A 27,694-nucleotide genomic window follows, 5' to 3' on the forward strand; every position below is an offset into this window, starting at 1 on the left:
TTTTTTCACTAAAAAGGCCTTCTCATCCTTTCTCTTTCCACACCTTCAGGAACTCCTAGAACCCATATGTTGGGTCATTTGTTAGTATCCTGTAGATTCCCACAGTGTTTTTTATTTTTCTAGTTTTTTCTTCTTGTGTTTGGTCTGACTATATAATTTCCTGCAATTTGTCTTCTAAGTTGGATATTCTTTCTTATGCTTAACCAACTTTTTTTTTTTTTGTTAAGGCTTCCCACTGCATTTTTTATCTGTTTTATTGAATTCTTCATTTCCAAGATTTCATTTTGCTTTCTCTTTAAGATCTCAATTTCTTGGGAGAAATTTTCTTTCATGTCATGTATAGATTTCATTAGTTCATTCATTTGCTTTTGATTACTTCTATGTAATCTTATGATCAATTATTTGAACTCCATTTCTTTCATTTCTTCAAACTCTTCATCTTCATAATCTAGTACTGAATTGTTGTATTCTTTCCAGGGCATCATGTTGTGTTCCTTATTCTTGTTTCTTGAATCGGTGCATTTATTATTTGGCATTTGAGGGATACCCATCGGGTTTTTGTATTTTGCTATGGTGGCTTTTATCTTGGGTTATGTCTATGTGGATTAGTAGAGTGTCTGCTTTCAGTAAATACCTAAAGGCATTTGGTAGGTGTAGTCAGGGAGTTCTGTTCAGTGCTCCTGGGTGAAGTGAATGGTAAGGTGACACTCATGTTGGGTGTGGTGAATCTTTTTTTAAAATCATAGTCAAAGATTTTCTTCTGTTGGCAAAAACTAAGCTCATTTCCTCTCCTCAAAGGATACCAGTGCCTAGGTGTTATCCCCAGTGGGTATACTATTTGTCCACACTTCCACAAGGACAACACAAAGTATCTGTGCAGTCCTTGGTGTAAGCAATGTCCCTCATCACGGAACCAGGGAGCTCTGGGCTTGTGGAACCTCCAACAGTGACTGCCCAAAGTCCCAGTCATCCCTGAGCCTTCCCACACAGTGTTTTCACAGTCCTGGCATACAAGTCTCCCACAGTCCTGAGCACCCAGCCCCCTGTCAGTTCTCTCTGCCAGACTCAGGAGTCTCTGCTCAGCAAATTGCCAGGCATGGACAAGAACTGGTGCAGCTGTTATATATGTCCAATTTGGCACATGCTCTGTATTGGCTTGTTACACAATGCTGCTGCAGGGTGATCAGGGAGAGAAAAATATGTGCCCCCCCCCCTTTTTTTCCTCTTCTAATTTGGTAGGTACGCTATCCTACACAGGGAAAGCCAGATTCCCTCCCAGCATTTCCTGCAGCTTTATAGCAAGTGACTTAGGCTGCTGCAGTATGTCTTACCTTTCTCCAAAGATGGTCTAAGGATTTCAGCTACAGGGGTCATGATTTGTTGTGCCCACATCTTCCACATAGGTCTGCTGTGTCCCTCTAATTTGCAGAGTTTCCTCTGTTGTTTTCTCCCTGAACTCTTGTCTCAGACTGCACTCTCCAATTTTTTTTTAAACTATCTTCTCCTAGAGTGGTAAGCTCCCTCCTTACTCCTTCATAAAAAAAAAAAAAAAAAAAAAAAAGCCGTTGAATATATTTCACACAATGTTTTCCCCTACCAGACTGTGACCATCCAGAAGCCCAAATCTATCTCATAAATCTTTATATGCAGGGTCATGAACAACCTAGCTTGAGTTTTCAATATTTCTGTTTCAAGTTTAACATTTTTTGTGTTATATCTAGGGAATCTTTATCTAATATAGACTGATGCAGTGGACAAGGTGTGGAGGAGAAGCTGTTCTGCCTTCTTTTCCCTTATTCCCTTGTCATCATCAGAGAATGGATAAATGATAAGCAGGTAGAATACTTGTAAAAAGCTGCCAACCCTTCTATGTGATTAGCTTCTGGAACAGGCAACAACCTTTATGAGATTATGATACACACAAGATATCTTCACAATTACAACCATAAATTCATTTACCCCAATGAAAACAGGGAAACACTTACATCAAAAAAAAAAAAAAAAGGCACAAAGGGAAAAAAAATGCTGAATATGAGTTTAAATAAAATCTCTAATCAATAGATTTCAAAAATATCTTTTTTAAAAACATTTGTAACAAAACACAAATGACATAAAAATGAAACAAATCAAAAACATTTAAATATTTACAACATTTATTTCAAACTATACCATGGATTAGTTCTTGTATTCATAATTCTCCAAAGACAACATGAAGGCTACACAGGGCAAATTCACTCAGAGGGGAAAACATCCAGTTCAGACTTCACCTCTGTTTAACTCAAGTTGGAAACATCTAGGCAAAAGGCATTCTGGGTTCCTGGTAACAAGCAGAATGACCATAACAAGAAGAAATGATGACCTGGATTCAATATAGTGATGACAGCACTAAAACATTCTCCCTAATAACAACAATATTGCTAAACTTGTATACAGATTTTTATACAGTATGTCTTATTGAAGGTAAACATGGAAAGTTACCAATAAATAATCTAAGTATTCAGTAAAATAATAAAAAAATTTAGTCTAAGAAAATAATTCGAATAAACGAAAAACTTTACATATTTCTTTCTTTCTTACACTTCTAATTTTTAAGTTGCTTACAACTTAAAAAGCCAACCACAGGTGAATTACATAATTACGATATTTTCACTCATAGGAAAGTAATTGTTATTAAAGTTTCTAGGAACATCAAAAATATTTCTAGTAAGATATAAAGAAATTAGAGAAGATAGAAACTTTGTAAAACATATATGTAAATAAAATACAGACATTTGACAAAGCTGTTTGGATGCCAATTGGGACACCAGTATCCTGTATGCACCCCAGGAAGAATATCCCATGTGAGAGACCTGGATTGATTTCTGGGCCATGGGCTTTGACATGATTCAGACCTGGCTGTTGCAAGAGTTTAAAAGGTGACCAACAGATAGAAAATCTATGTTAATCTGTGGCTCTAACTGTGTTTTTGCCTCTGTCTCTTTCTAATTATCAAACAAATTAAATAAATAATGAAATAAAGTTATTCAAAAAGAAAGAAAAAAACAACGAAATATTGTTCGGTTAGATAGGGATATTACTTTCTCTTTTCATCATCCAAAGTAAATAAATGCAATTGGACATTCTGTATGTAGCCTTTAAATACTTCAACACAATTTAAAAACATTAAATATAATACAATCATATAATCAGTAAAATCACTAAAAGTTAATACATTTTAGCTTAAAACATTTTTTCATAGAGGATCTTTAGACAGAGCCTAAAATGCAAATCTTATGCATAAAGTATTCACAGAAAAAATGGGAAAAAGAAGGGTAGGATTGTACAAATACCATACTCACAAAGCGGTTTCTCCAATAATATCATACAGCAAGGTCAAACGAACACAGACACAACTAGCAAACACACATGATGTAATATGTAAATTATGCCGCAATATAGCTATGTTTAAGGATTAAAAAAAAAAAACACAGTGATTAAGATATAGGCTTTAAAACAAAAAAATCCGGATTTGAATTGCTACTACATTTTAACTATATGACCTTAAGCAATTATTCAAACTTTGTCAACTTCTCAGAAGAATACCTATCACATATCAGGGTGGGTTTCTTTTTATAAATATCAAATGGGATAATAAATATAATGTCTGTAGTATATAGTGTTTAATATAAAGGAAGCATCACTAAATCAATAGATGCTTAGTAATACACATATTATTCTAACATCTCTAAGTTTTCCAGCCAAAAGTATATCGCTTATTTCACAGAAAAACAAAAAATGCTATACATGAAAAAAAGTAGCAAAGAAGAGCAAAACATGTATGCTCATCCATCATTCATATGTTGTGACAAACTCTCTTTGTAGTGAAAGGACTATAAATCAAGCTTATGCTTTTCCAGCAACCCTTATTTAGAAGCCTCAGGACAAAACTGCTTTACTCTTCATTCTTACAGGAATCAAATGTAGCTTGGCTACCAAAGAAAGTGAAAGCAATGAATAGGAGAGTAAGAGCAGATAAAGGTGCTCAGTCCATTAGCCATCACAGAAATGCAAATAAAATCCATGAGATACCACTCTGTACTTGCTAGGATTGCAATAATTTTTTAAAATTGCAATAACAGGTATTGGCAAGCATACAGAGATGTTAGAACATTTATATCCTGCTAATATGCATGTAAAATGGCATCCAACTTTGAAAAAGTCTAAAAGTTCTTGAAATGATAAAACAGAGTTATCATCTGACTTAGCGATATCATTCCTAGGGATATACCTCCAAAAATGAAAATGTATGTCTACACAAAAATTTGTATACAAATGTTCATGGGGGCATTATTCATAATAGTCAAGAAAGAAATTTTAATTTTTATTGATTCATGAGCAGATAAATAAAATGTGCTACAGTTATAAAGAATGATATTCAGCAATAAAAAGAAACAAAGTACTGAGGTGGGGTTCCGGCCAACTGCTTAAGCCAGTTAAGATATGTATGTTCCACATCAGAGTATCTGGGCTTGGCTCTGGCTCCTGACTCCAGTTTCCTACTAATGTAGACCATAGGAGGCAGCAGTGATGGCTCAAGTAATTGTGTTCCTACCACCCATGTGGGAGACCTGGATTGAGTTCCCACGGCTGGCTTGAGCCCCAGTCCAGTTCTGGCCATTGTGAGCATTTACCAGTTGATGAGCTAGCACATACTTGCTCACTCTCTCTTTCCCTCTCTCTCACTCTGTCCTCAATTTTTTTAAAAACTGTCTTAACTGAAGTACTAACATCATAATCATGCTTAACATGGATAAACCTTGAAAACATCTTAAGTGAAAGAAGGTAGTCAAGAAAGATAATATTATGTGTTTCTGTTTTTCAGAAATGTCCAGGACAGACAAATACACAGAAACATAAAATAGATTATTGGTTGCAGAGCAAGATGGAATGTAGAATATGGGAACATAGTTTTTTCTGGGGAGTAAAGATGAGATGTTCTAAAATTGTTCGTGGTGGTGACAGCAAAAATCCCTTAATGTAGTAAAAAAATATTGAACTTTAAGCAATAAATGGATGAACTGTATGGTATATGAATTATATATCAAACTTTTCTAAGAGAATATTGCTTCTCAGAGATATTATTTTGTATTAATTCAGAAAGAAGAAAACCGAAGCAAATGGAAGTGGCATGGGGCAAGTGATGATGAGATGAGACTACTAGATGGAAAAGACAAAGAAAAGAGAATGTAGGAATATTAATTATTTTCTTTAAAATGACAACCTCTTGATTTGAAGATAAAGAAAACAACTCTATTTTTTATATATACCCATATTTTTCAGAGGAAGTAAGCCTCAGGGAAATAAAAGAGCATTTATTTAGATTTGATCTGATTTTGTGAGCCATATGACCTTGGGAAAGTTACTTAAATTGTCAGAGCTTTTATTATTTAATAATGTCTTTACTATAAAACACAGTCTTATAATTCCTATACACATAATGTTCAAATTTGCAGTAGGTACCCCAGAATTGTTAGCTGTAATTTTTAAAAACTAGTTCACCCTACAAAAGAAATTTTTAATGTCTTAAACTACATATTGATAGTGCAAATAAGATTCTCCTTTTCATAGGCAAACTGCCAAACTACATCCTCATCTTTGTAGTCAGTCAAGATTTGTACGACCTCTGTCTCTCTCTCTCTTTTTTTTTTTTTTTGTTTAGCAAAACACCACCAAAGAAATCCATATTGAAAACACAATCTTTACATTGAGAAAGTTGGAATTTGACTGAATCCACTCTATTACTGGTAGTCATGATAAATGGTTAAGCAGTAATAATTACAAGCTTATTCTGGTTCAATAAAAAACAAATAAATTCCATGATCACAACTTTCAAACAAGAGGTCACTGCCAACCTTAAAGAGTTTAAAAAAAAAAAAAAGTGCTACTACTATATAATGGCAAGACTGTGAAAGCCCTGCAAAACCTAAATTCAGATGGTCTTCCAAAAGAGGTACTTCCTTGAAGATAGGGCTATTCAATTTATTATATTTTTCTTTATTTATTTGAAAGTCAGAATTACAGAAAGAGGTAGAGACAGAGAGAGAGAGAGAGACAGAGAGACAGAGAGACAGACAGATCTTCCATCCACTCACTCACTCCCCAAATGGCCACAATGGCCAGGGCTGGGCCATGCCAAAGCCAGGAGCATGGAGCTTCTTCCATGTATCCCACATGGGTACAGAGGCCCCAAGCACCTGGGCCATCGTCCTCTGCTTTCCCAGGTTCATTAGCAGGGAGCTGGATCAGAAGCAGAGCAGCTAGGACTCAAACTGGCACCCATTTGGGATGCCAGCACTACAGATGGCGGCTTAGCCCACTACGCTACATCATTGGCCCTCAATTTATTTTCTTACCCTATTGATTTCTTTATTCATTTTTTTAGACTATCTTTCTATACAGCTAATTATGTTTGATAGCTAAAGGTCTAAAGAGAAAAAAACTACCAAATGAACCTGGGAAACCAATTTATAACTATGCTGAATATTTTCATTCTTCAAACTCTTGCATCAACACTTCACGCTTGATATCAATTAGAAGACAGAATAAATGGCCTCACAGATTGCAAGCTAACTTCTGTGGACAGCTTGCTGGGCAAAAAAACAAAAGATTATCCCCAAATTAGCAAATGTGGCCTAGCAAAAGCTGTTGAATTGAGTATATTTTACAGCTTTTACATACAACACACAACAGCAGCAGCTTCACAAATAATGAAAACATACATAAAACTTGGAAAGCCTTAAAGAAAACAAAGACATATTGTTACCATTAAGACCTGTCAAAGAGAAATAGGGTATTTCTAGTTATTTAGATGAACATAAAGCTATTCATGACCAAGCATTTAAAAATAACATCTTTACAATCAAAATTAGTAGTAATGCAGTCAGTTTCAGAAAATTCCACAACTGAGGACATTTATGAGATCTATAAAGAAAACATTTATTCAACTCTAGTAAATGTCACTAAAACAATGTGCTCTTCAGACAAGAAAGACAAATAAAAAATAAGGGATTAGGAAATAAGCATTGTTTATAATAAAACAAAGTTAATTGTGAATAATTAAAGATATTGTCAATATTAATGTCCATCTTGTCAAAAAAAGGATTTAAGGGAGCTACCAGCTATTGTTAGAAAGAAAATACACTGAAGACTTTAATACTTCACTTTCAAAAATGAACAGATCACCCAGACAGAAAATTAACAAAAAATCAGTAAAGATTTTTGTTAGATCGATTAGATCTAACAAACATCTGCAGAACATTCCATCCAACAGCTGTAGAATACATTCTTCTCAATAGCACATGGAACATTTTCCAGAATAGATCATATGGTAGGTCACAAAACAGGTCGCAACAAACTTGAAACAAACAGAAATCATATTTAGTATCTTTTCTAACCATGGTGCAATAATATTAGAAATTCATCACAAGAGAAATATTGGGAACTACAAAAATAAATGGAAATTAACTTACTTGTGAACACCCAATGCAAGGAGGAAACTTAAAAATTAGAGAAGAGAATTGAAGAAGAAATAGAGAGATATAAAGTAATGGTGGGAAATTTTAGTATACTCTGGTAGAAAAAAATGGACAAAAACTCAGATAAAGGGGCCGGAGCTGTAGCATAGAGGATTAAGCTGCAGCTTGTAGTGCCAGCATCCCATTTGGGTGCCAGTAAAAAAAAAAAAAAAAAAAAAAAAAAAAAAAATTAGAGAAGAAATAAACAAAGTGAAAAATTTTTTAAAAAATAAAAAAGATTAGTGAACCTAAGAGTTGGTTATTTGAAAAGATAAACAAAATTGATAAACCATTAAACAGACTAATTGAGAAAAAAAGAGAGAAGACTAACATCAATAAAATCAGAGATGAAAAAGGTGTTATAATGGACAGCTCAGAAATACAAAGAATTTTTAGGAAGTATTATGAAGAACTATATGCCAACAAATTGAAAAACCTCAGAGAAACTAATATATTTCTGAAAAGTATAACTGACTAAAACTGAACCACAAAAACATAGAAAAAAGTGATGAGATCAATAACCAATGATGGAATTAAATCAGTAATAGAAAGTCTCCCAACAAAGACAAGTCCATAACAAGATGGCTTCACTGCTGAATTTTACCAAACTTCCCAGAAGAGCTGACATTTCTTCTCCAACTATTGGAAACAATTCAGAGAGAACACTTCACATCTCATTCTTGAGGGCAGCATTACCTCAATTCCAAAACCAGATAAAAACAGAACATCACCAAAAAGAAAACTATATGCAAGTATCCCTGATGAACAGATATAAAAAATTCTTTAAAAAAGAACAAAAGACTATTAGCAATTAGATCACCCATTCTGACCAAGTAGGATTTATACCAGCAATGCAAAAATGATTCAATATACAGAAATCAAATAGATGTCAAACATCACATCAACAGAATGAAGGATAAAAATTATACAATCATCTCAATAGATGCAAAGAAAGTAATTTGATAAAATACGATATCCAATCATGATTTTTTTAAAATAAAAATGAAAAAAATAGGTCTAGAAGGAACACACTTCAACACAATAAAATCGACAGATAACAAACCCACAGAAAACATCATACTGAATGTGGAAAGTTGGATGCTTTTGTAGCAAAGTACTGGAAGTTTTAACTAAAGCTCTTAAGCAAGAGAAAGAAAGAAGAGGTATACAGAATAGAAAGGGGTGGGTCAAATTACCCCCAATTTCAGATAACATGACTCCATATATAAGGAACCAAAAGACTTAACCAAGAGACTTTTAAAGCTGATAAGTGAAGTCAGCCAAGTTGCAGGATATAGAATCAACAGTTATCAGTCAGTAGCATTATTATATATGAACGATAATCTTGTTGAGAAGGAACTTGTAAGAGCAATTTCATTCACAATAGCTAAAAAAAAAGTAAATACTTGAGAATAAGTTTAACCTACGATGTGAAAGACTTCTACTATGAAAATTACAGAACACTACTTGAAAAAAATTAGAGAAGATGCACAAATATGGAAAGATATCCCTTGGTCATGAATTGGAAGAATTAATATTATGAGCACGTCCAAAATACACAAAGAAATTTACAGATTGAATGCAATTCCTAACAAAATAAAATGGAAGCAGATGAAGCTGTGGCACAGTGAGTTAAGCCACCCTCTATAGTGCCAGCAAACGATATGGGTACTGGTTAAAGTCCTGGCTGCTCCACTTCCGATCCAGCTCCCTGCTTACATACCTGGGACAGCAGCAGAAAATGGCCCAAGGGCTTGGGCCACTATACCTACATGGGAGACCCAAAAGAAATTCCTGGCTCCTGACTTCAGCAAGGCCCATCCCAGGCTACTGTACCCACTAGGGGAGTGAACCAGAGGATGGAAGATCTCTCTCTCTCTCTCTCTCTCTCTCTCTCTCTGAATTTGAATTTATTTCAAATAAATAAATAAATATTTTAAAAAAATAAATTACAGTCTTCACAGAATTAGAAAACACAATCCTATAATTCTTATGGAACACAAAAGATCCTGAACAACCAAAGCAATACTGAGTAAAAAGAACAAAGCAGGAGGATAGAGCAAGGTTAATAAACAGGTACTAAGTTACAAATATATAAGAGTAAGAAGTTCTGGGGTTCTGCTGTACAGAAAGGCAATTATAGATGTTTTTGTTTTTGCTTTGTTTTTTTTTTTTTTAAGATTTTATTTATTTACTTGAAAGTTAGAGTTACAGACAGAGAGAAGGAGAGACAGACAGTAAGTTCTTCCAGCCGGCGCCGTGGCTTAACAGGCTAATCCTCCGCCTAGTGGCACCGGCACACTGGGTTCTAGTCCCGGTCGGGGCACCGGATTCTGTCCCGGTTGCCTCTCTTTCAGGCCAGCTCTCTGCTATGGCCTGGGAGTGCAGTGGAGGATGGCCCAAGCACTTGGGCCATGCACCCCATGGGAGACCAGGAGAAGCACCTGGCTCCTGGCTTCAGATCAGCGTGGTGCGCCGGCCACAGCACGCCAGCCGCAGCGGCCATTGGAGGGTGAACCAACGGCAAAGGAAGACCTTTCTCTCTGTCTCACTGTCCATTCTGCTTGTTAAAAAAAGAAAAAAGAAAAAAAGAAAGGTCTTCCATTCGCTGGTTCACTCTCCACATGGCCCCAGCAGCTGAAGCTGGGCTGACAGAAGCCTGGAGCTTCTTCCTGGTCTCCCAGGTGGGTATGGGGGTCCAAGAACTTGGGACCTCTTTCATTGCTTTTGCAAGCCATTAGCAAGGAGCTGGATTGTAAGAGGAGCAGCTGGGACGTGAACCGGTGCCCATACGGGATGCTGGTGCTGCAGGCAGAGGCTTAGCACACTACACCAGCCCTAGATAATGTTAGCATACTGTATATTTCTATAGAAATGGAAAAATCCTGGAAGATAGGATTTTTGGATATTTTCACTATTAAAAATTTAACATTTTTGAGAAGACAGACATATTTATCACAATCGGACATCACATCATGCAAATGTGTCAAAATATCATGTGGTAGCCCATAAACATGTATAATTCTTATATGTCTGGTAAATTTTTAAAAAATACTAATGAATAATAAAAAAGAAAACACTGAAGTTTAATTTCATTTACACAATATCTGTCGAAGTTTCTTATCAGTGAGTTTTGATAAAAATATGACATTTGGTCGGACTTGAGAGATTCCAAGTTGGCAGAATAGGGAGGGATCTTACTGCTCTAGTCTAAGGCAAGATTTAAAAAAAAAAAAAAAAGGTGGAGAGAGAGCCATCTCAGGGAAGACTTATGGAGAAAACGGCAGAGCAAACTCCAGGCAAGTTAGAGGTACACAGTGGATCTATGTGAAGGGTTTGGATGCACAGCTTCAACATGGATATAGCACAGGACCCCAGCAGCCAAGAGCATCAGCATCAGCCTTGGAGAGTAAGGTGAAATCAGACTGGAGAAGTCCAAGCCTCTGGTGGTAAAGCTGTGAGTAAAGCCTGGTATGAGTCTAGCTTAGAGCCCTGTGGGGGACAGTATACCTGCCAACCTAGAGGGAGTAAAAGAGAGCTTATTTCTATTGCAACGATCACCCGGCACCTGTGTCCAATAAGTAGCTGACAGGGGTAGGCATCATTTTGGACATACATAACAGCTGCGCCACCTTGTGTCCACACCCAGCAACCAGCTAAGAGGAGTTGCCCAAGTCAGGCAGGAGGAACTGACAGGGTGCTGGGTGCTAGTGACCCTGTGAACATTGTGTGCTGGGACTGTGAAAACATTAGCTGTGTAGGAGGGTGCAGGGTGTGGCTGCATTTCTGGGCAGTCACTGTGGCTGGCTCCACATGCTTGGGACTCCCTGATTGCCTGTTGAGGGTCATTTCGGGGTGATTCATGCTTAAACTGCGGACTGCATGGATTCTTTGCATGGTTCTTGTGGCAGCCCGGATGACTATTGCACCCACTGGAGCAAGTGCCTAGGCACTGGTCTCCTTGGAGGAGACTATGCCAACAGACCTGAACAAATCCTCCCCTGATGAAAAAAAAAAGAGATTTACCACGCCCAACTTGGGTGTGACCTTGACATTCCCCTTACCTTAGAGCACTAACAGAGCTTTGTAGCCACACCCAACACATACCTCTGTGTATTCAATGAAAGGGCAGACACACCACTAAGCCACAGAAGCATAGTCCAAGGACAAAAGCCATCAGAGGTTTAAAAAAAAAAAAAAAGCCTACAAATATCTCTACAAATGCCTAAAAATAGCTGCAGCAATTCAAAAAACAAGACTAAGGAAGAAAACATGACACCCACAAAGGAACACAAGAACACTTCAATACTAAAATGTGAAGATGAACAGATTGAAGAAATGCTAGAAATGGAATTTTAAAAAAATCATTATAGGATTACTTAGAAGTAATCAGAAGCAAATGGATGAATTAAAGAAATCCATACAAACCATGAATGAAAATTTTTCCCATGAAATTGATATTTTAAAGATAAATATTAGAAATGAAAAATTCAAAAGATAAAATAAAAATGAGGTAGAGTCTTAATAATAGACTTGGTGAGAAAGAAGAAAGACTATCCGAGTTAGAAGACAAATCTCTGGAAATGTTACAATCAGACCAAAAGAAAGAAGAAAAATAACAGATTAGGGAGCAGCACAATATGCAGGGCTGGCAAGAAAAAAGGGTAGAAAGTACACACTCAATAGAGAAGAGGAAACCACCCAGGAAGCCCCACAGGAGAACAGCTTGAAATTGCATGGTGAGTGCTAACCCACACACCCAGAAAACCGCAGCTGTGGACAGCCTGGGCTGGTGGTATTATTGAGATGGTGGCAGGAGGTTGGTATGCACCAATCCATGGGGATAGAGCCAGAGAGAGCATGGCATGAGTCTGGACTGGAACCAAGGGAACTGGAGGTCACTGGCAGTCACTTAGGGTCCTAGTGGAAATGGAGGGGAACAGCTGAATCAAACCAATCTCTCCAAAACAAAACCCATGACCCAACCAAGAGAGGGGATGGGCACCATTTTAAATCAGTGCTACAGCTCAGAAGCTTGCAGGTATGTACATAACAGATCATAACAGAGACAGGACACCTGAACACAGCGCTGCCAGAAGAGGCAGGCAGGCATTAGAGCAGGGACACTAGTGTACACTCATGATCCAGAGGTTCCCATGGAGGGAATGGTCCACAGCCTCCACTGCCTCAGAGTTCAGCAGGAAGGTGGCCGGGCAACTAGAAGAAACAGAGGAGTAGCGACACCAACAGTAACCCCTGGTCTCGGGGTCTGTGGGAGCCCTATATGCTAAAACTTGGGGCCTCTGTAGCCACACGAATGATATAGGGCATAGCTGGCTTTGGAGTTCTACCACACCCAACATGAGTGTTACCCTGGGAACTAGCCCCACAATACGGCATTAACCAGAGCCCAGGGGCCACACCCAACACACCCTGTCAGGTATTCACTAAAAAGGCAGACATACAATGAAGCCACAGAATCATAACCCCAAAGATAAAAGGCAACTGAAGAAAAAACTAAAAATCAACCCCACAAGTGCCATAAAATATGAGTTGAAATTCAAAAAACAAGAATAAGGAAGTCACCATAATAACCCCCATCCCAAAAAAAGGAACACATTTCAATATTAGAATGCAAAGATGAAGACATTGAGGAAATGCCAGAAACAAAATTTAGAAAATTAATCATAGGATTACTTAAAAAAAAAAATCAGAAGCAAAACCACAAACTAGATATGAATAAAATTGACGTGACAGGAATAAAAATTTTTACAGGAAATTGAGAAAATAAAGAGAAATCAAAATAAAATTTTAGAAATGAAGAATTCAATGGATCAAATAAAAAATGCAGTGGAAATTCTTAACAGACTTTCAGGATCCATTCTAAAATGGGCACAAGAGACATGCCAGAAATGTACCAAATAAATGAGCTATCAATGCATCAACAACCTAGAAAATCAACAACAAACAAAACCCAAAACAAGGAGGAACAAAGAAATAATTAAAATTAGGGAAGAAATAAACAAAATAGAAACAAAAAGATGACAAAAATCAGTGAAATAAAAAGCTGTTTTTTTAAAAAAACAAAATTGATACACCATTGGCACAACTCACCGAAAAAAAAGGGGAAAAGACCTAAATCAATAAATCAGAAATTAAAAAGGAAATATAACAGATACCACAGAAATAAAAAGAAGCATCTGAAGCAGCATTACAAAGAGCTGTGTGGGAACAAACTAGGAAACCTAGAAGAAATGGATAGATTCCTAGAAAGATACAATCTACCAAAATTAAGTCACGAAGATGTAGCAAACCTAAAAAGACCAATAACCAAGACAGAAATTGAATCTGTAGGCCAGTGCCATGGCTCAATAGGCTAATCCTCCACCTGCGGCGCCAGCACACCGGGTTCTAGTCCCGGTCAGGGCGCCAGATTCTGTCCCGGTTACTCCTCTTCCAGTCCAGCTCTCTGCTGTGGCCCGGGAGTGCAATGGAGGATGGCCCAAGTTCTTGGGCCCTGCACCCGCATAGGAGACCAGGAGAAGCACCTGGCTCCTGGCTTCGGATCAGTGCGGTGCACCGGCCGCAGCACGCCAGCCGCGGTGGCCATTGGAGGGTGAATCAACGGTAAAGGAAGACCTTTCTCTCTGTCTCTCTCTCTCACTGTCCACTCTGCCTGTCAAAAAAAAAAGAAGAAGAAGAGGGAGCAAGAAGCAAGGAGGGGGTTTGGGTGGGCATGGTGGGAAGAAGTACTATATTCCTAAAGTTGCTTTGAGTGAATTTTTCAGTAAAGTATAATGCATCTGGTAAGGTATAATGCATCTTCTCTGACAAAATTAAAATAAAGCTGGAAATCAACAACTCAAGAATCTCTAGAACAAATGCAAACACATGGAGACTGAAGAACAAGCTCCTGAATGAACAATGGGTCATAGAAAAATCAAAAGAAAAATAAAAAAATTTCTGGAAATGAAGAAAACAATACAACATATCAAAACTTATGGGATATAGCAAAAACAGTGTCAATAGGGAAGTTTATAGCAATTGTTGCATACATCAAGAAACTGGAAAAGCACCAAATAAATGAGCTTTCAATGCTTACCAGGTATCTAGAAAAACAACAAACCAAACCCAAAATTAGTAGGAGAAAGGAAGTAAGTATAAGGCAAGACTCCTACCTTATATCTTACAGAAAATCCACTCAAAATGGATCAAACACTTAAATCTATAACCCAATACCATCAAATTACTAGAGAACATTGGGAAAACCCTGCAAGACATTGGTATAAACAAAGAATTCTTAGAAAGGACCCCAGAGAAACAGGCAATCAAAGCCAACATTGACAACTAAATTGAGAAGATTCTGCACTGCAACAGAAACACTCAGCAAAGTGATGAAGCAATCAATAGAATTAGAGAAATTATTTGCAAATTATGCAACTGATAAAGGATTATTATCCAGAATCTGAAAGAACTCAACAACAACAAAATAAACAACCCAGTTAAGAAATGGGCCAAGGACTAAAACAGGCATTTTTCAAAGGAGGAAATTCAAATGACCAACAGACATATGAAAAAATGCTCAGGATTACTAGCCATCAAGAAATGCAAATTACAGCTACAATGAGATTTTTCTTGACCCCAGTTAGAAGAGCTTTCATACAGAAATCAATAATCAACAAATGCTGGCAAGGATGTCAGGAAAATGGTACCCTAATCCACTCTTCGTGGGGATGCAAACTGGTACAACCACTGTGGAAAATGGTATGCCGATATCTCAGAAATCTGAATATATATCTACCATATAACATAGCCCACTGCTGGGAATTTACCCAAGGGAAATGAAACCAGCATATGAATGAGTTATCTGTACCCCCGTGTTTATTGCAGCTCAATTCACAATAGCTAATCTATGGAATCAACCCAAGTGTTCATCAAGTGAAGACCGGATAAAGAGATTATAGAATATGTACACCATGGAATACTACACAGTGGTTAAAAAAAAAAAAAAGGAAATCCTGTCATTTGCAACAAAATGTATTCAACTAGAAACCATTATACTTAGTGAAATAAGCCAGTTCCAAAAGGACAAATACTGTATGTTCTCCCTGATCTGTGCTAACTAATAGAGTGCCTAAAAGGTAATCTACAGAAGTGAAATTGATACTTTGAGATGCAATGACTTTGAATAGCCCTTCTCAACTGATGAGAAACAGTTTTTTTGTTGTTCTTGTTGTTTTTCATACTATTTTTTGAACTCTTTACTTAGTATAGGGTTAATCGTATGTGTTTAAAGTTAAATGAAAATAGGTGTTAGTATAAAACAAGAAAGGGAACAGGAGAGGAAGGAGGAAGAAGGGTGGGAGCGCAGGTATGAGGGCAGTAGGGTGGGAAGAATCACTAAGTTCCTAAATTTGTATTTATGAAAGGCATTAATTTTGTATACCTTAAATAAAAGGTTTCTGGAATTTAAAAAAAAGTGACAATTGAATTTCATAATGTTAAAAGAGGGACACAATGGTAAAGACAATTGTGTTTAACCAAGCAAAGAGTTCAGGTATCAAAACAAGAAATAGGCTTTTTTAACATTTTACCTAGACATGATGTCTCAATTTCTCTAGAATACAAAGGAATGTGAGAAGCAAGCTAGTATAGTGTAATAGTGGGTTCAAAATTATCAATGTGCGTAGCAGTTTAGATTGAGGAAATGGATTTAGGGAGAAGTACTCAAAGATCCCAAATTGTCTCCTTTAATTATACAGAGGGTTAACAATAGGTAATGGAGGGATAAGATTCCATTTCAAGGAAAAATTTAAGTCAATATTACATATTATATAAGTTTCAAGGAGGAAATCAAAGAATTTTTAGAATCAGCTTAATGGAATTGCCTAGATCCATTTGGCAACCAAATTGTCTGGAGGAAATTCAATATTTAGAGAGCACCTATATGAGTAGACATAACACTAGGTCTTTTTTTGAGTACAAAATCACTTTATCTTCATTTGAAGAAACAAAGGCCCAGAGAGGACACACAGCTAACATCTGGAATATATCGGGTACTGTTCCATCAGTACATGAAAAGAAACATGCTTTCTACCACATCAGGCAACGTATTTCCTATTTCCAGGACTATCAGTGTTGATGAGGATTCTTAGAGAAACAGAATGAGACAAGCCAATGTCAAACTCAGGGTACTTTTTATGAGTTGATAAGTGAGCACACACAGACCCTAGACCCTTATAAGTAGCAACAGTGGATAGGTGAAGAAATCAATGGAATTATAGAAGCAATAAGACTAAATTATTATTTAAGGGGCAGTGAGTTAATTTCAGAAATAAGCTGATGCGTGTTTGAAAAAAATAATGAATAATCCAACATTATAACAATGATTAACTTTCAGAGGTGAAAGTATAGGAATCTTGTCTCAAAGCTTCTATTTAAAAAAAATTAAAAATAACGTTTAGAATCATTTATTATGAAGACAGTATAATTATTTAAGTGACACTTCTCATCCCATATGACAAATTAAAGCAATGGAAAACAAAAGACATGGGTTATGTATAGTGTTCTCCTGTTGTAATAGTCATGTCATGAAGTTCTAACAACTTTTCCAACTATTGAGTGCATAACTAGAAAGTGATGTCCTTAGCACACATTAGTTTTTGATTAGTTATGATATCAATGGCTACTGAAATAAGTGTTCACCTAAAAGACACAAGCTTATTCTTATACCAAGATCCTGAGTAAATAAATAAATAACTTTCTCTATGAAATCTGATTTCCTCATCTTTAAAATAGTTTTAATGCCTTAATGGCAAAGTTGTTGAAGAACATACATGAAAAGTGTCTAGCACAGGGCCAGGAGCTATGTTCAATATGGTTCTTGCTCATATTATATCAGTATTTCATGATCATCATTATCAACCATAATTACTCATATCCTGAAGAGAATTCTGCTTACTGTCAACCACTAAAAATCTACTATATATATTACTTTTGTCAAAAACTTTGATTAGGTCAATCAATGATCTTGGAAGTCGTTACCATATTTCTCCAAAAACAGTAAAGACTCTCTCTGCTGTGTTGTAATTCTGGAGTAGTCCAAAGTCCAGATAAATAATTTATAAGCTTAGTTCTAACATTGACCCAACCTACCCAATCTAATAACCAGGAAGGAAGGAATCCTTTGCTACTCTTAAAGTCAACAAAAAATTTTTGAAGGCTACAACAGTGCCATCAAATTGGTCCATGCTAATTTCCTCATCTCACCTGCTTGTATGGCTCCCAAATTACAAAATTATCAATACAATAAACAGCTCTTGATTATTAGTCTATTCAATCTTCCCAACAAAAATCTCTGGATATGAATATTCAGATTTTCAATAACTTGAATATAATCTCACATCCTTGTAAAATGTTTTCAAAAACACCTACCTCAGCTTGGCAAAGCGAGTGAAGACCTTGTAACACCAAAGCAGCTGGGGTAGCTTGATCAGGTTTGGTGCATTCATTCAACACCTGAGAAATAGCTGCCAACATATCTGCACCATGCTGATATGGTCTACAAGAAATGACAGTTTAAAAATGAAATTAATCCAAACAGCTTTTACTATTCTCAGATTTTCTACCTAAACAAAAAGAATTAATGCGTATATTAACCCATGTGCCCATTAAATGCCAATTCTCAAATACTAACAGTAAATGGTTTTCTTCAAAATTTTGCATGATGGCCTTTTCTGGCATAACTTAATGCACATTTTTGATGCAGAAAAAGTATCCAACAATGGAAAATACTTTGAAACAATACATCACAAACAAAATGTTCTAAATTCAGAAATACAAATTTATAATAATGGTAAATGGAACAAATCAGCCTTATTTTTTTTTAATGTATTTATTTATTATTTGACAGGTAGAGTTAAAGACAGTGAGAGAGACAGAGAAAGGTCTTCCTTCCATTGGTTTACCCCCCAAATGGCTGCTACGGCTGGCACTGCACCGATCCAAAGCCAGGAGCCAGATGCTTTTTCCTGGTCTCCCATGTGAGTGCAGGGGCCTGAGCACTTGGGCCATTCTCCATTGCATTCCCGAGCCACAGCAGAGAGCTGGACTGGAACAGGAGCAACCGGGACTAGAACCTAGTGCCCATATGGGATGCCGACACCACAGGAGGAGCATTAGCCAAGTGAGCCACAGCATCAGCCCCACCAATTTGCCTTATTAAGATTATCTGTTAAGACAGAGCTTTTCCTGCTTGGTGGTTGCTTCAGTATCAAATATCAACTATGAAAACAGGTATCTGAGGGGCCAGTGTCATGGCATAGGAGGGTAAGCCTCTGCCTGTGATGCTGGCATCCCATATGGGCACTGGTTTGAAACCCAGCTGCTCCACTTCCAATCCAGCTCCCTGCTAATGCACCTGGGAAAGCAGAGGAAGATGAACCAAATGCTTGGGCTCTTGCACACTTGGGAGACACAGAACAAAGTCCAGGCTCCTGGCTTTGACCTGGCCCAGCCCCAGCCATTCCAGTCATTTGGGTACTGAAACAGCAGATGGAAGATGTGCGTACTCTCTCTCTTTCCTCCTCTCTAATTCTGCCTTTCAAATAAATAAAAAATAAATCTTAAAAAAAAAATAGAAAGGAAGTAGGGATTTGAGATCAGAAGTTCACTTATGGTAGGGGTGACATGATACTAAGGTGATTACACCAATCATAGTAATGCTGATGATAAAAGAATAATAATACAAATTAAATCTGCCTGAGCTCCTATCTTGTTTCAGGCACTATGCTAGATTCACTCTTTCACCCTCTCCCCTCCCTCTCCTATCTATACCACATGTACTCTACTAATCCCAGAATACCTTTAACTTCACAGTTATGCAGATCTAATCCCTCAATTCCTTATTATCCTCAATGATAAATGATGCTTTTGCCAAATTAATAAAGCTTGATTTGTGAAACTGCCTGATACGATTCTATTATTTCACGGTCTTAGTAATAGAAATAATTTTCCAAAGCTGGAAAAATTTGCCAGATCTTGAGACAGTAACTGAAAGGAACACTAAATAAGTCATTCATAGACTCTGAGGTAGTCTAATATTCAACTTCTGAGCAAAGCCTTAAGTATTTGAAATAAGAATGTCAGTTAATAATCTGTCATCTCCGAAATATTTTCCCATTTTTTAAGATTTATTTATTTACCTGAGAAGCAGAGTTACAGAAAGAGAGAGGGAGAGGCAAAGAGAGAGGTCTTCCAATCCCATGGTTCATTCCCCAAATGGTCAAAATAGCCAGAGCTGGGCCAATCCAAAGCCAGGAGCCAAGAGCTTCTTTCAGGACTCCTATGTGGGTCCAGGGGCCCAAGCACTTGGACCCTCTTCCCCTCTTTTCTCAGGTCATCACAAGGGAGCTAGCTTGGAAATGGAGCAGCCAGGACTTGAACTGGCACCCATATGGGAATGCCAGCCCTGCAGGAGGATGCTTAACCTACTACACTTCAGCTCTGGCCCCTCCCATTTTTTAACACTTTAATAAAATCTAAACTCTCTTTTCTTGGAGTATATATGTGCAACATTTTATAACTTTTATATTGATGTTATTTTTGTATTACTGAAAGGCAGACGCTTAGAAAAGAGGCAAAACAACTGAGGCTTTGATTTCTTATATATTCTGATCCAAGATTCCATTTGCAACAGGAATCATCCATGTTTACCTGAATCTAGGCCAACCCACTGCATAACTTCAGGAGGCACTATGCACACTGCTGTCATTGACAAAAGTGAGAATGCTGCTTCCAAGAAGTCTACTATGTGATGGCATAATCAACAGACGAAACTGCAGGATTACAATTTATTTTAAGTACATCAAACCTATCGCCTTCATAAACATTTTTATTTTGCTACATGCAAGAAAAGTACTTCTGACAAGGTAGAGTTTTGCTTGGGTTATTTCAACCTTGTCACTTCAAGTTTATTTATTGATCCATAGTGTAGAATAGCAAAGTCATCCCCCTAATACCATCATGCTTCTTTAAATTCATAGAACATCTATGAAGATACCATATCCTCTCTTGCTATAATCCCTAATAATTACATAAAATGAGTCACAATTAAGGCCTTCCCTATTAAAAATACTCAATTAGAGTCAGGCAAAACATAGAAAGGATATAAGAAAAAACAGGGGCTGGTATCATGGCACAGCAGGTTAAACTGCCAATTACAATTGCAGCACCCCAAATTGGAGTGCTAGAAAGCAGCAGATGATGACCCATGTACTTGACCCCTGCTACTACTAGCAAAGTGTTAGCCTGAATGGAGTTCTAGACTCCGTTTTTAAGCCTTGGCCCAATAGCAGTCATGTGGCCACTAGGGGAGTGAACCAGTGGATCAAAATCTCTCTTTCCTTCCCTTCCGCTCCCTCCCCTCCCCTCCCCTCCCCTCTCCTCTCTCCTTTTCTATCTGTCTCTCCCCCTGTCTCTTGCTGTCATTCTACCTTTCAAACAAATATATATTTTTTAAAAAAGGAAGAACAGTTCAATTATAGTCTATTGCTTGGTTTTGAAGGATTTATATACAGAAAACATAGCATCAAGTGTTTTACTGCAAAATGAAATTATTTTTCAGCCAAGGATATAAATATCCTATAAACCTAAACACAAAATTAAAACTGAAAAGACATACATGTTTCTCAAAGATATTTTCCAGAAGTATTACTTATTACAATCAGAAATTGTGAGTTGAAAATTTTTCTTACTGGTATCTATCTTTCATTGCTTCTTGCTTGCAAAAAAAATTAAGTAAGAAATAATATATCACAATGTACATTCTCAAAAGTGAAGCACAACTTACCTTTGCCTGCATATATCTCTGATTGATGCCGCTTTAGCAATCAGCTTCTCCCATTGGACCTCCTTGCCCACAGAAAGAGAAGGTACATCAGACATGGCCATGAAACGCTGTAGTTCAGGATAGACACGATCCTAATAAGGCAATTTAACAAAAAAAAAGATAATTTTTCATTCAGTTGAATAATCATTATCTCCTTTTATGCAGCATTTTCACCTCCAAATCTTACATCTGCATTGCAAATTACAATGTATTTCTTCTAATCAACAGAGAAGAATGCTGTTGTGATTACTGGGGACTTTCTTACAGACATATGTATGGTTCATTTCATAAAACGAGAAGAAAGTGGCTAAATGTCACCCTAATTTTAAAGGTCTTAATCTCTTATGTTCTAATGCAAATTCAAATATAAATTTAGAAAATAAAAAATTTTTATATGCTTAATTTCTCTGAGATTCAATCACTATTGACTGCACTACAGGTCAAATGTACCAGAATGTATCAAAGTTTCTCAATGCAATCATTGATGCCACTAATACCACTAAATCAAAGCACTATCACACATAATGACATAATTATTTTTCTTCAGCAGAAGGAATATATTTGATACTCATACAAGTGTATATCTACACTTACCTGCTTTTCCCACAAAGATGTCAACAAGCGCAAAGTGACAGCTCTTAGCTGTGGGGTGGTTCCAAGCAGTTGGATTACTCGGAGAATTTGTCCTATGCATACCTACAAAAATAGAAAAACTATTATTCCATAAATGTAAATACAGACAATCTCAAGGTTACCAAGAGCATTTTTGAACTCCATATTATAAAATGGATGCTGAAATGGAATTATTATGCAATCTTAGCCATGTTCTCAGGATGGGAGATAACTTTGGGAGGGGCTAATCAGCTATCCTTGGGGCATAAAGACTGAACTATAGAAAAGGACTAGTGTGATGGCTTGGATATTAAGTCACCTGAAACAATTAATTCTTAAATATTGTCATAAATATTTTTTTGTGTTTAGACACTACCTCCTGTAAAACATGACCCAACAAAGGAAACAGTAATCATGAATAAGGGCTCAAAATTTCACAATATCAAAAAGAAATCGATGTATTCTTTATATCTCATTTCCTTTGCTCCCACCAAGTAAATTGAGTAGTATACTAACCTTATGAACACCAAGCATAGGTAAAGTATATAATATATCATTGTATAACACAGGTTCCAGTGGTCTTCCCAATTTGAACATCAAAACTGGTATCAAATTTGGTACCTAAAATGAATTTAAAGAGTATATGTATTAACTAAGCCATGTTCTAAAATAAAAACTACAAAGCAATAGTTAACTCTTTTTCTCTTCAAAAGAATAATGTGAATAAAATAGACCACACCCAACACACACTTATCTATAGAGGATACCTTCCAAGATCCCACTGGATACCCGAAACCACAGACAGTACTAAATCTTATACATATAATATTTTCCATATATATATATATGATATAATATATATCATAAAGTTTACTTTATAAATTAGGCACATAAAAGATTTACAATAATAAATATAAAACAGGACTATTATACTGTAATAAAACTTATGTGAATTCTTTTGCTCACTCTCAAAACACCATATTTTACTTTTCTCTTTTCACCTAAAGGAAGTGCTTCACAGTACTTATATGTCCCAATGAACAGCATCACTAGTCTTATGCCATGGGGCCAATATTAAATAAAATATGGTTTACTTAAACACAAACATTGTGATATCACAATTGATCTGAAAACAGAGATGCCTGCTAAATGACCAATGGGTTGGTAACATATCCTAAATGGATAAAAGGATGATTCATAGACTAGGCAGGTCAATGAGACAGCAAGATATCTCATCATACTACTCAAAATGGTGTGCAATTTAAAGATGAATTATTTATTTTGGGAGTTTTCCATTTAATATTTTTAGACCAAGGTTGTCTGTGCATAACTGAAATCAAAGAAAACAAAATGGTAGATAAGGAAGATTACTGTATGAATGAATTATAAAACTATTTTTGTTAATGATAATTTCATATTTCCTAATATTATACCTTCTTTACAGTCAGCTGCAAAATACCAACGAAAAAGCATTTTTCTTAAACTATAAGATTAATTCTGAGCTGTACAAAAGTAGTTTAAGATATACTGTATACCAAAGAAGCTTATATCTTGAGGGAACAGCCAACGGTTTTAAAAAAAATAAAAAATCCTCATAGTAAAATATTCAATTAGATTACACTAATATATGATAACTAAACCAGAGGACTACAAAGGGGCAAAACTACCCCTCCCTCAAGTCCCTAGTATTCATTTCAATCTCTATGAATAACACAATAAAATGAGAAAAGAATTCATTCACGCATCAGAAAACTTAATATTGTTAACATGAAAATATTACCTGAATTTATATACAAATTGAGCACAATCCCTATCAAGTTTGTTTCTTTGTTAAAACTGACAGCCTGATCCTAAAATTCAAATGTATCAACAAGGGGCCCTGAATAGAAAAAGTACTCTTGAGAAAAAAATTTAAAATTTGAAGACTCAAACTCTCCAATTAGAAATATACTATAAAACTATGGTAATCAAAACTATGGTGCTGACATTAAGGATTAAGGATTGAAATATAGATCAAGGGAATAGAAGTCAGAGTCCAAAAATGAGTACTACACTTACAATCAACTGATTTTTCCATAAAGATGCCAAAAAAAAAAAAAATGAGGAAAGAAGAGTCAGAGAAATAGAGCTAGATTGCAAAAACTGAATATCCATATGCAAAAGAATGATCATCTCACACCACATATGAAAATTAACTTAAAGTAGACCAAATGCAAGAGCTAAAACTATATAAACAAAACAATCCGGTTAAGAAACGGGCAAAGGACTTGAACAGGCATTTTTCAAAAGAGGAAACTCTGGCCGGCACTGCGGCTCACTAGGCTAATCCTCTGCCTTGCGGCACTGGCACACCAGGTTCTAGTCCCAGTCGGGGTGCCGGATTCTGTTCCGGTTGCCCCTCTTCCAGGCCAGCTCTCTGCTATGGCCAGGGAGTGCAGTGGAGGATGGCCCAAGTGCTTGGGCCCTGCACCCATGGGAGACCAGGAGAAGCACCTGGATCCTGGCTTCGGATCAGCGCGGTGCACCAGCCACGGCACACCGGCCGCGGCAGCCATTGGAGGGTGAACCAATGGCAAAGGAAGACCTTTCTCTCTGTCTCTCTCTCTCTCATTGTCCACTCTGCCTGTCAAAAAAAATTAAGGGAAATGCAAATCAAAGCCACAGCGAGGTATCACCTCACCCCAGCTGGAATGGCTCTCAGACAGAAATCAACAAACAACAAATGTTGATGAGGATGTGGGGGAAAAAAATCCACTGTTTGTGGGAATGTAAACCAATGCAGCCACTGTTGAAGACAGTATGGAGATATCTCAGAAAGCTGAATATATACCTATCATATAACCCAGCCATCCTACTCCTGGGAATTTACCCAAACAATGAAATCAGCATGTGAAAGACTGATATGTATCCTGATGTTCACTGCAGCTCAATTCACAGTAACTAACATATGGAATCAACCTAGATGTCCATCAACTGATGACTAGATAAATAAATTATACACACTATGGAATATTACACAGCAATGAAAAAGGAAATCCTGCCATTTGCTACAAAATGGATGCAACTGGAAACCATTATTCTTAGTGAAATAAGCAGGCCCCAAAAGACAAATCCCATATATTTTCCCTGATATCTGGTAACTAACAGAGTACCTAAAAGGTAATCTATAGAAGCAAAATGACATTTTGAGATTTGATGATTGCTTACAACCCTGGTCTCAACTATTGGGGAACAGTGTTTTTATCTTCATGCTATTTGTCTAACTCTTTAATTAGTATATGATTAATCTATGAGTATAAAGTTAACTGAAAATAGATCTTTGAAAAAATTAAGAATGGGAATAGAAGAGGGAGGAGGAAGAAGGCTGGAAGGGTGGATGGGACAGAGAGTTGGGTGGGAAGTATCACTATGTTACTGAATCTGTATATAGGAAATACATGAAATTTCTATACCTTAAATAAAATTTTTTTGACAGGCAGAGTCAGACAGTGAGAGAGAGAGAGACAGAGAAAAAGGTCTTCCTTTTTCCATTGGTTCATCTCCCCAAGTGGTCGCTATGACTGGTGCATTGCAGCCGGTGTGCTGCACCGATCCAAAGCCAGGAGTCAGGTGCTTTCTTCCTGTCTCCCACACGGGTGCAGGGCCCAAGGACCTGGGCCATCCTCTACTGCACTCCTGGGTCACAGCAGAGAGTTGGACTGGAAGAGGAGCAACTGGGACAGAATCTGGTGCCCCAAGTGGGACTAGAACCTGGGGTGCTGGCACCGCAGGTGCAGGATTAGCCCAGTAAATTTTTTAAAAAGAAAATACAGAAATAAATCTTTGTGACTTTCGGTTAGGAAAAGCCTTCTTAGATAGTACATCAAAAGCAAAAGGAATATACAAAGAGTTGATTTCATCAAATTAAAGATTAATTTCTAAAGATAACACAAGGGAAGTAAAATAGCAGAATGGGAGAAAATACGATAAACCATAAATCTAATATGGGACTTGCATGAAGAATATATAAAGAATTCTCAAAATACAATAACAGTAATAAAAAAAAAAACTTAAAAGGGAGAATGGACCTGAACATATACTTCTCCAAGGAAGGTAAAGAAATGGCCAAAAATTATAGGAAAAATGTGATCAACATCATTAGCCAAAACATAATGCAAATAAAGACCCCCTGATTGTACACTCAGCAGGAAGGCTAGAATTAAAGACAGACAATCCCAAATGTCGTAGGGAACCTTCATTCACGGCTGGTAGGAATGGAAAGTCCAACCCTCTCTGGACAACAGTCTGGCAGTTCCTCAAACAGTTAAGCATAGAATTACATCATCTAACAAGTTACTCCTAACCACACACCCATGAGAAAAGAAAACATGTTGACACAGAACTTTTAAGTAAGTCTTCATAGCAGCACTATTTACAATGCCCAAAATGTGGAAACAACACAAATCAACTGATGAGTAGATAAATAAAATGTAGTATAGCTAAGCTACGCAATATTCATTAACAATGATAGTTAGCAGTAAAAATAAATGAAGGGTCCTGAGCTGTGTCATGGCAGGTAAAGCCACCACCTGCAGTGCCAGCATCCCATATGGGCGCTAGTTCGAGTACCAGCTGCTCCACTCCTGATCCAGCTCTCTGCTATGGCCTTGGAAACCAGCAGAGGATGGCCCAAGTCCTTGGGCCCCTACACCTAAGTAGGAGAACTGGAAGAAGCTCCTGGCTCCTGGCTTCAGATCAGAACAACTCTGGCCATTGCAGCCATCTGGGGAATGAACTAGCAGATGGAAGATCTCTCTTTCTCTCTGCCTCTGCCTCTCTCTAACTCTGTCTTTCAAATAAATATACAGCTCTAAAATAAAATAAAAATAAATAAATAAATGAAGTACTGTTACATGTTGCAATATTGGTGGAACTTGAAAATACTAAACCAAGTGGGAAAAAAAAGTCCAATCACCAAAAACAGCACATTATGATAAGAGATTTTATTCCACATATATGAATGAAATGCCCAGAATAGGCAAATTTATAGAGACAGTAGAGTAGTGGCTTGTGTAGGACTAGGGTTACCAAGAGTGAATGCTTGATGGGTATGAGGTTTCTTTTGAGGGTGATGAAAATATTCTCAAATTGATTGTAATGATGTAAATACAGTGAAATCCATTGAATTTTATACTTTAAATGGGTGAACTGTATGGCATATTAACTATTATATAATGCCAATTAAGTCTTGATAAAACTTTTTTAAAATACTTAAAATCACTTAGTGAATGCCTTCTATAAGTAAGATACTAGATTATATAAAATGCAGTGCCAAAAAAATTTATTGTCCATATGCTACATTTCAAAGGCTTGCTATCCAAGATTTTTGTTAATTTCCTCACTGTGTTCTAGTCTAAGAAAGCTTGTTTCTTCTAAGCTTAGAAGACACTGACTTTCAATTTTTTTCCATTTGACAGAGAGGAAGACAAAAAAAGGAAGACAAAGATAGATAGATGCAGACGGAGTGAGTTCCCATCTCCTGGTTCACTCTCCAAAATGTCTACAAGGGCAGGAAACTGGGCCCAACCTAAACCAGGAACCAGGAACTCATTCCGGGTCTCCGATATGGGTGGCAGGAACTCAATTACCTGAGCCATCACTG

At 36.9% G+C, this 27,694-nt stretch overlaps 1 protein-coding gene across 2 annotated transcripts in view; it reads right to left on the reverse strand.

Annotated features, from left to right (window-relative positions):
• The window catches only part of FOCAD (focadhesin), a 360,290-nt gene that overhangs the window by 162,877 nt on the left and 169,719 nt on the right, over nt 1–27,694 (reverse strand). For both annotated transcript variants that reach the window (XM_062208140.1, XM_062208139.1), the window contains exons 12-15: nt 22,570–22,674; nt 22,036–22,137; nt 21,403–21,533; nt 17,988–18,114 (exon numbers count right to left, since the gene is read on the reverse strand). In XM_062208140.1, the coding sequence (XP_062064124.1) occupies nt 17,988–18,114; nt 21,403–21,533; nt 22,036–22,137; nt 22,570–22,674 (465 nt within the window). The remainder of the gene's footprint in view (nt 1–17,987; nt 18,115–21,402; nt 21,534–22,035; nt 22,138–22,569; nt 22,675–27,694) is intronic.

The sequence above is a fragment of the Lepus europaeus genome, chromosome 12, assembly GCF_033115175.1.
Source record: "Lepus europaeus isolate LE1 chromosome 12, mLepTim1.pri, whole genome shotgun sequence".
Lineage (NCBI taxonomy): Eukaryota > Metazoa > Chordata > Mammalia > Lagomorpha > Leporidae > Lepus > Lepus europaeus.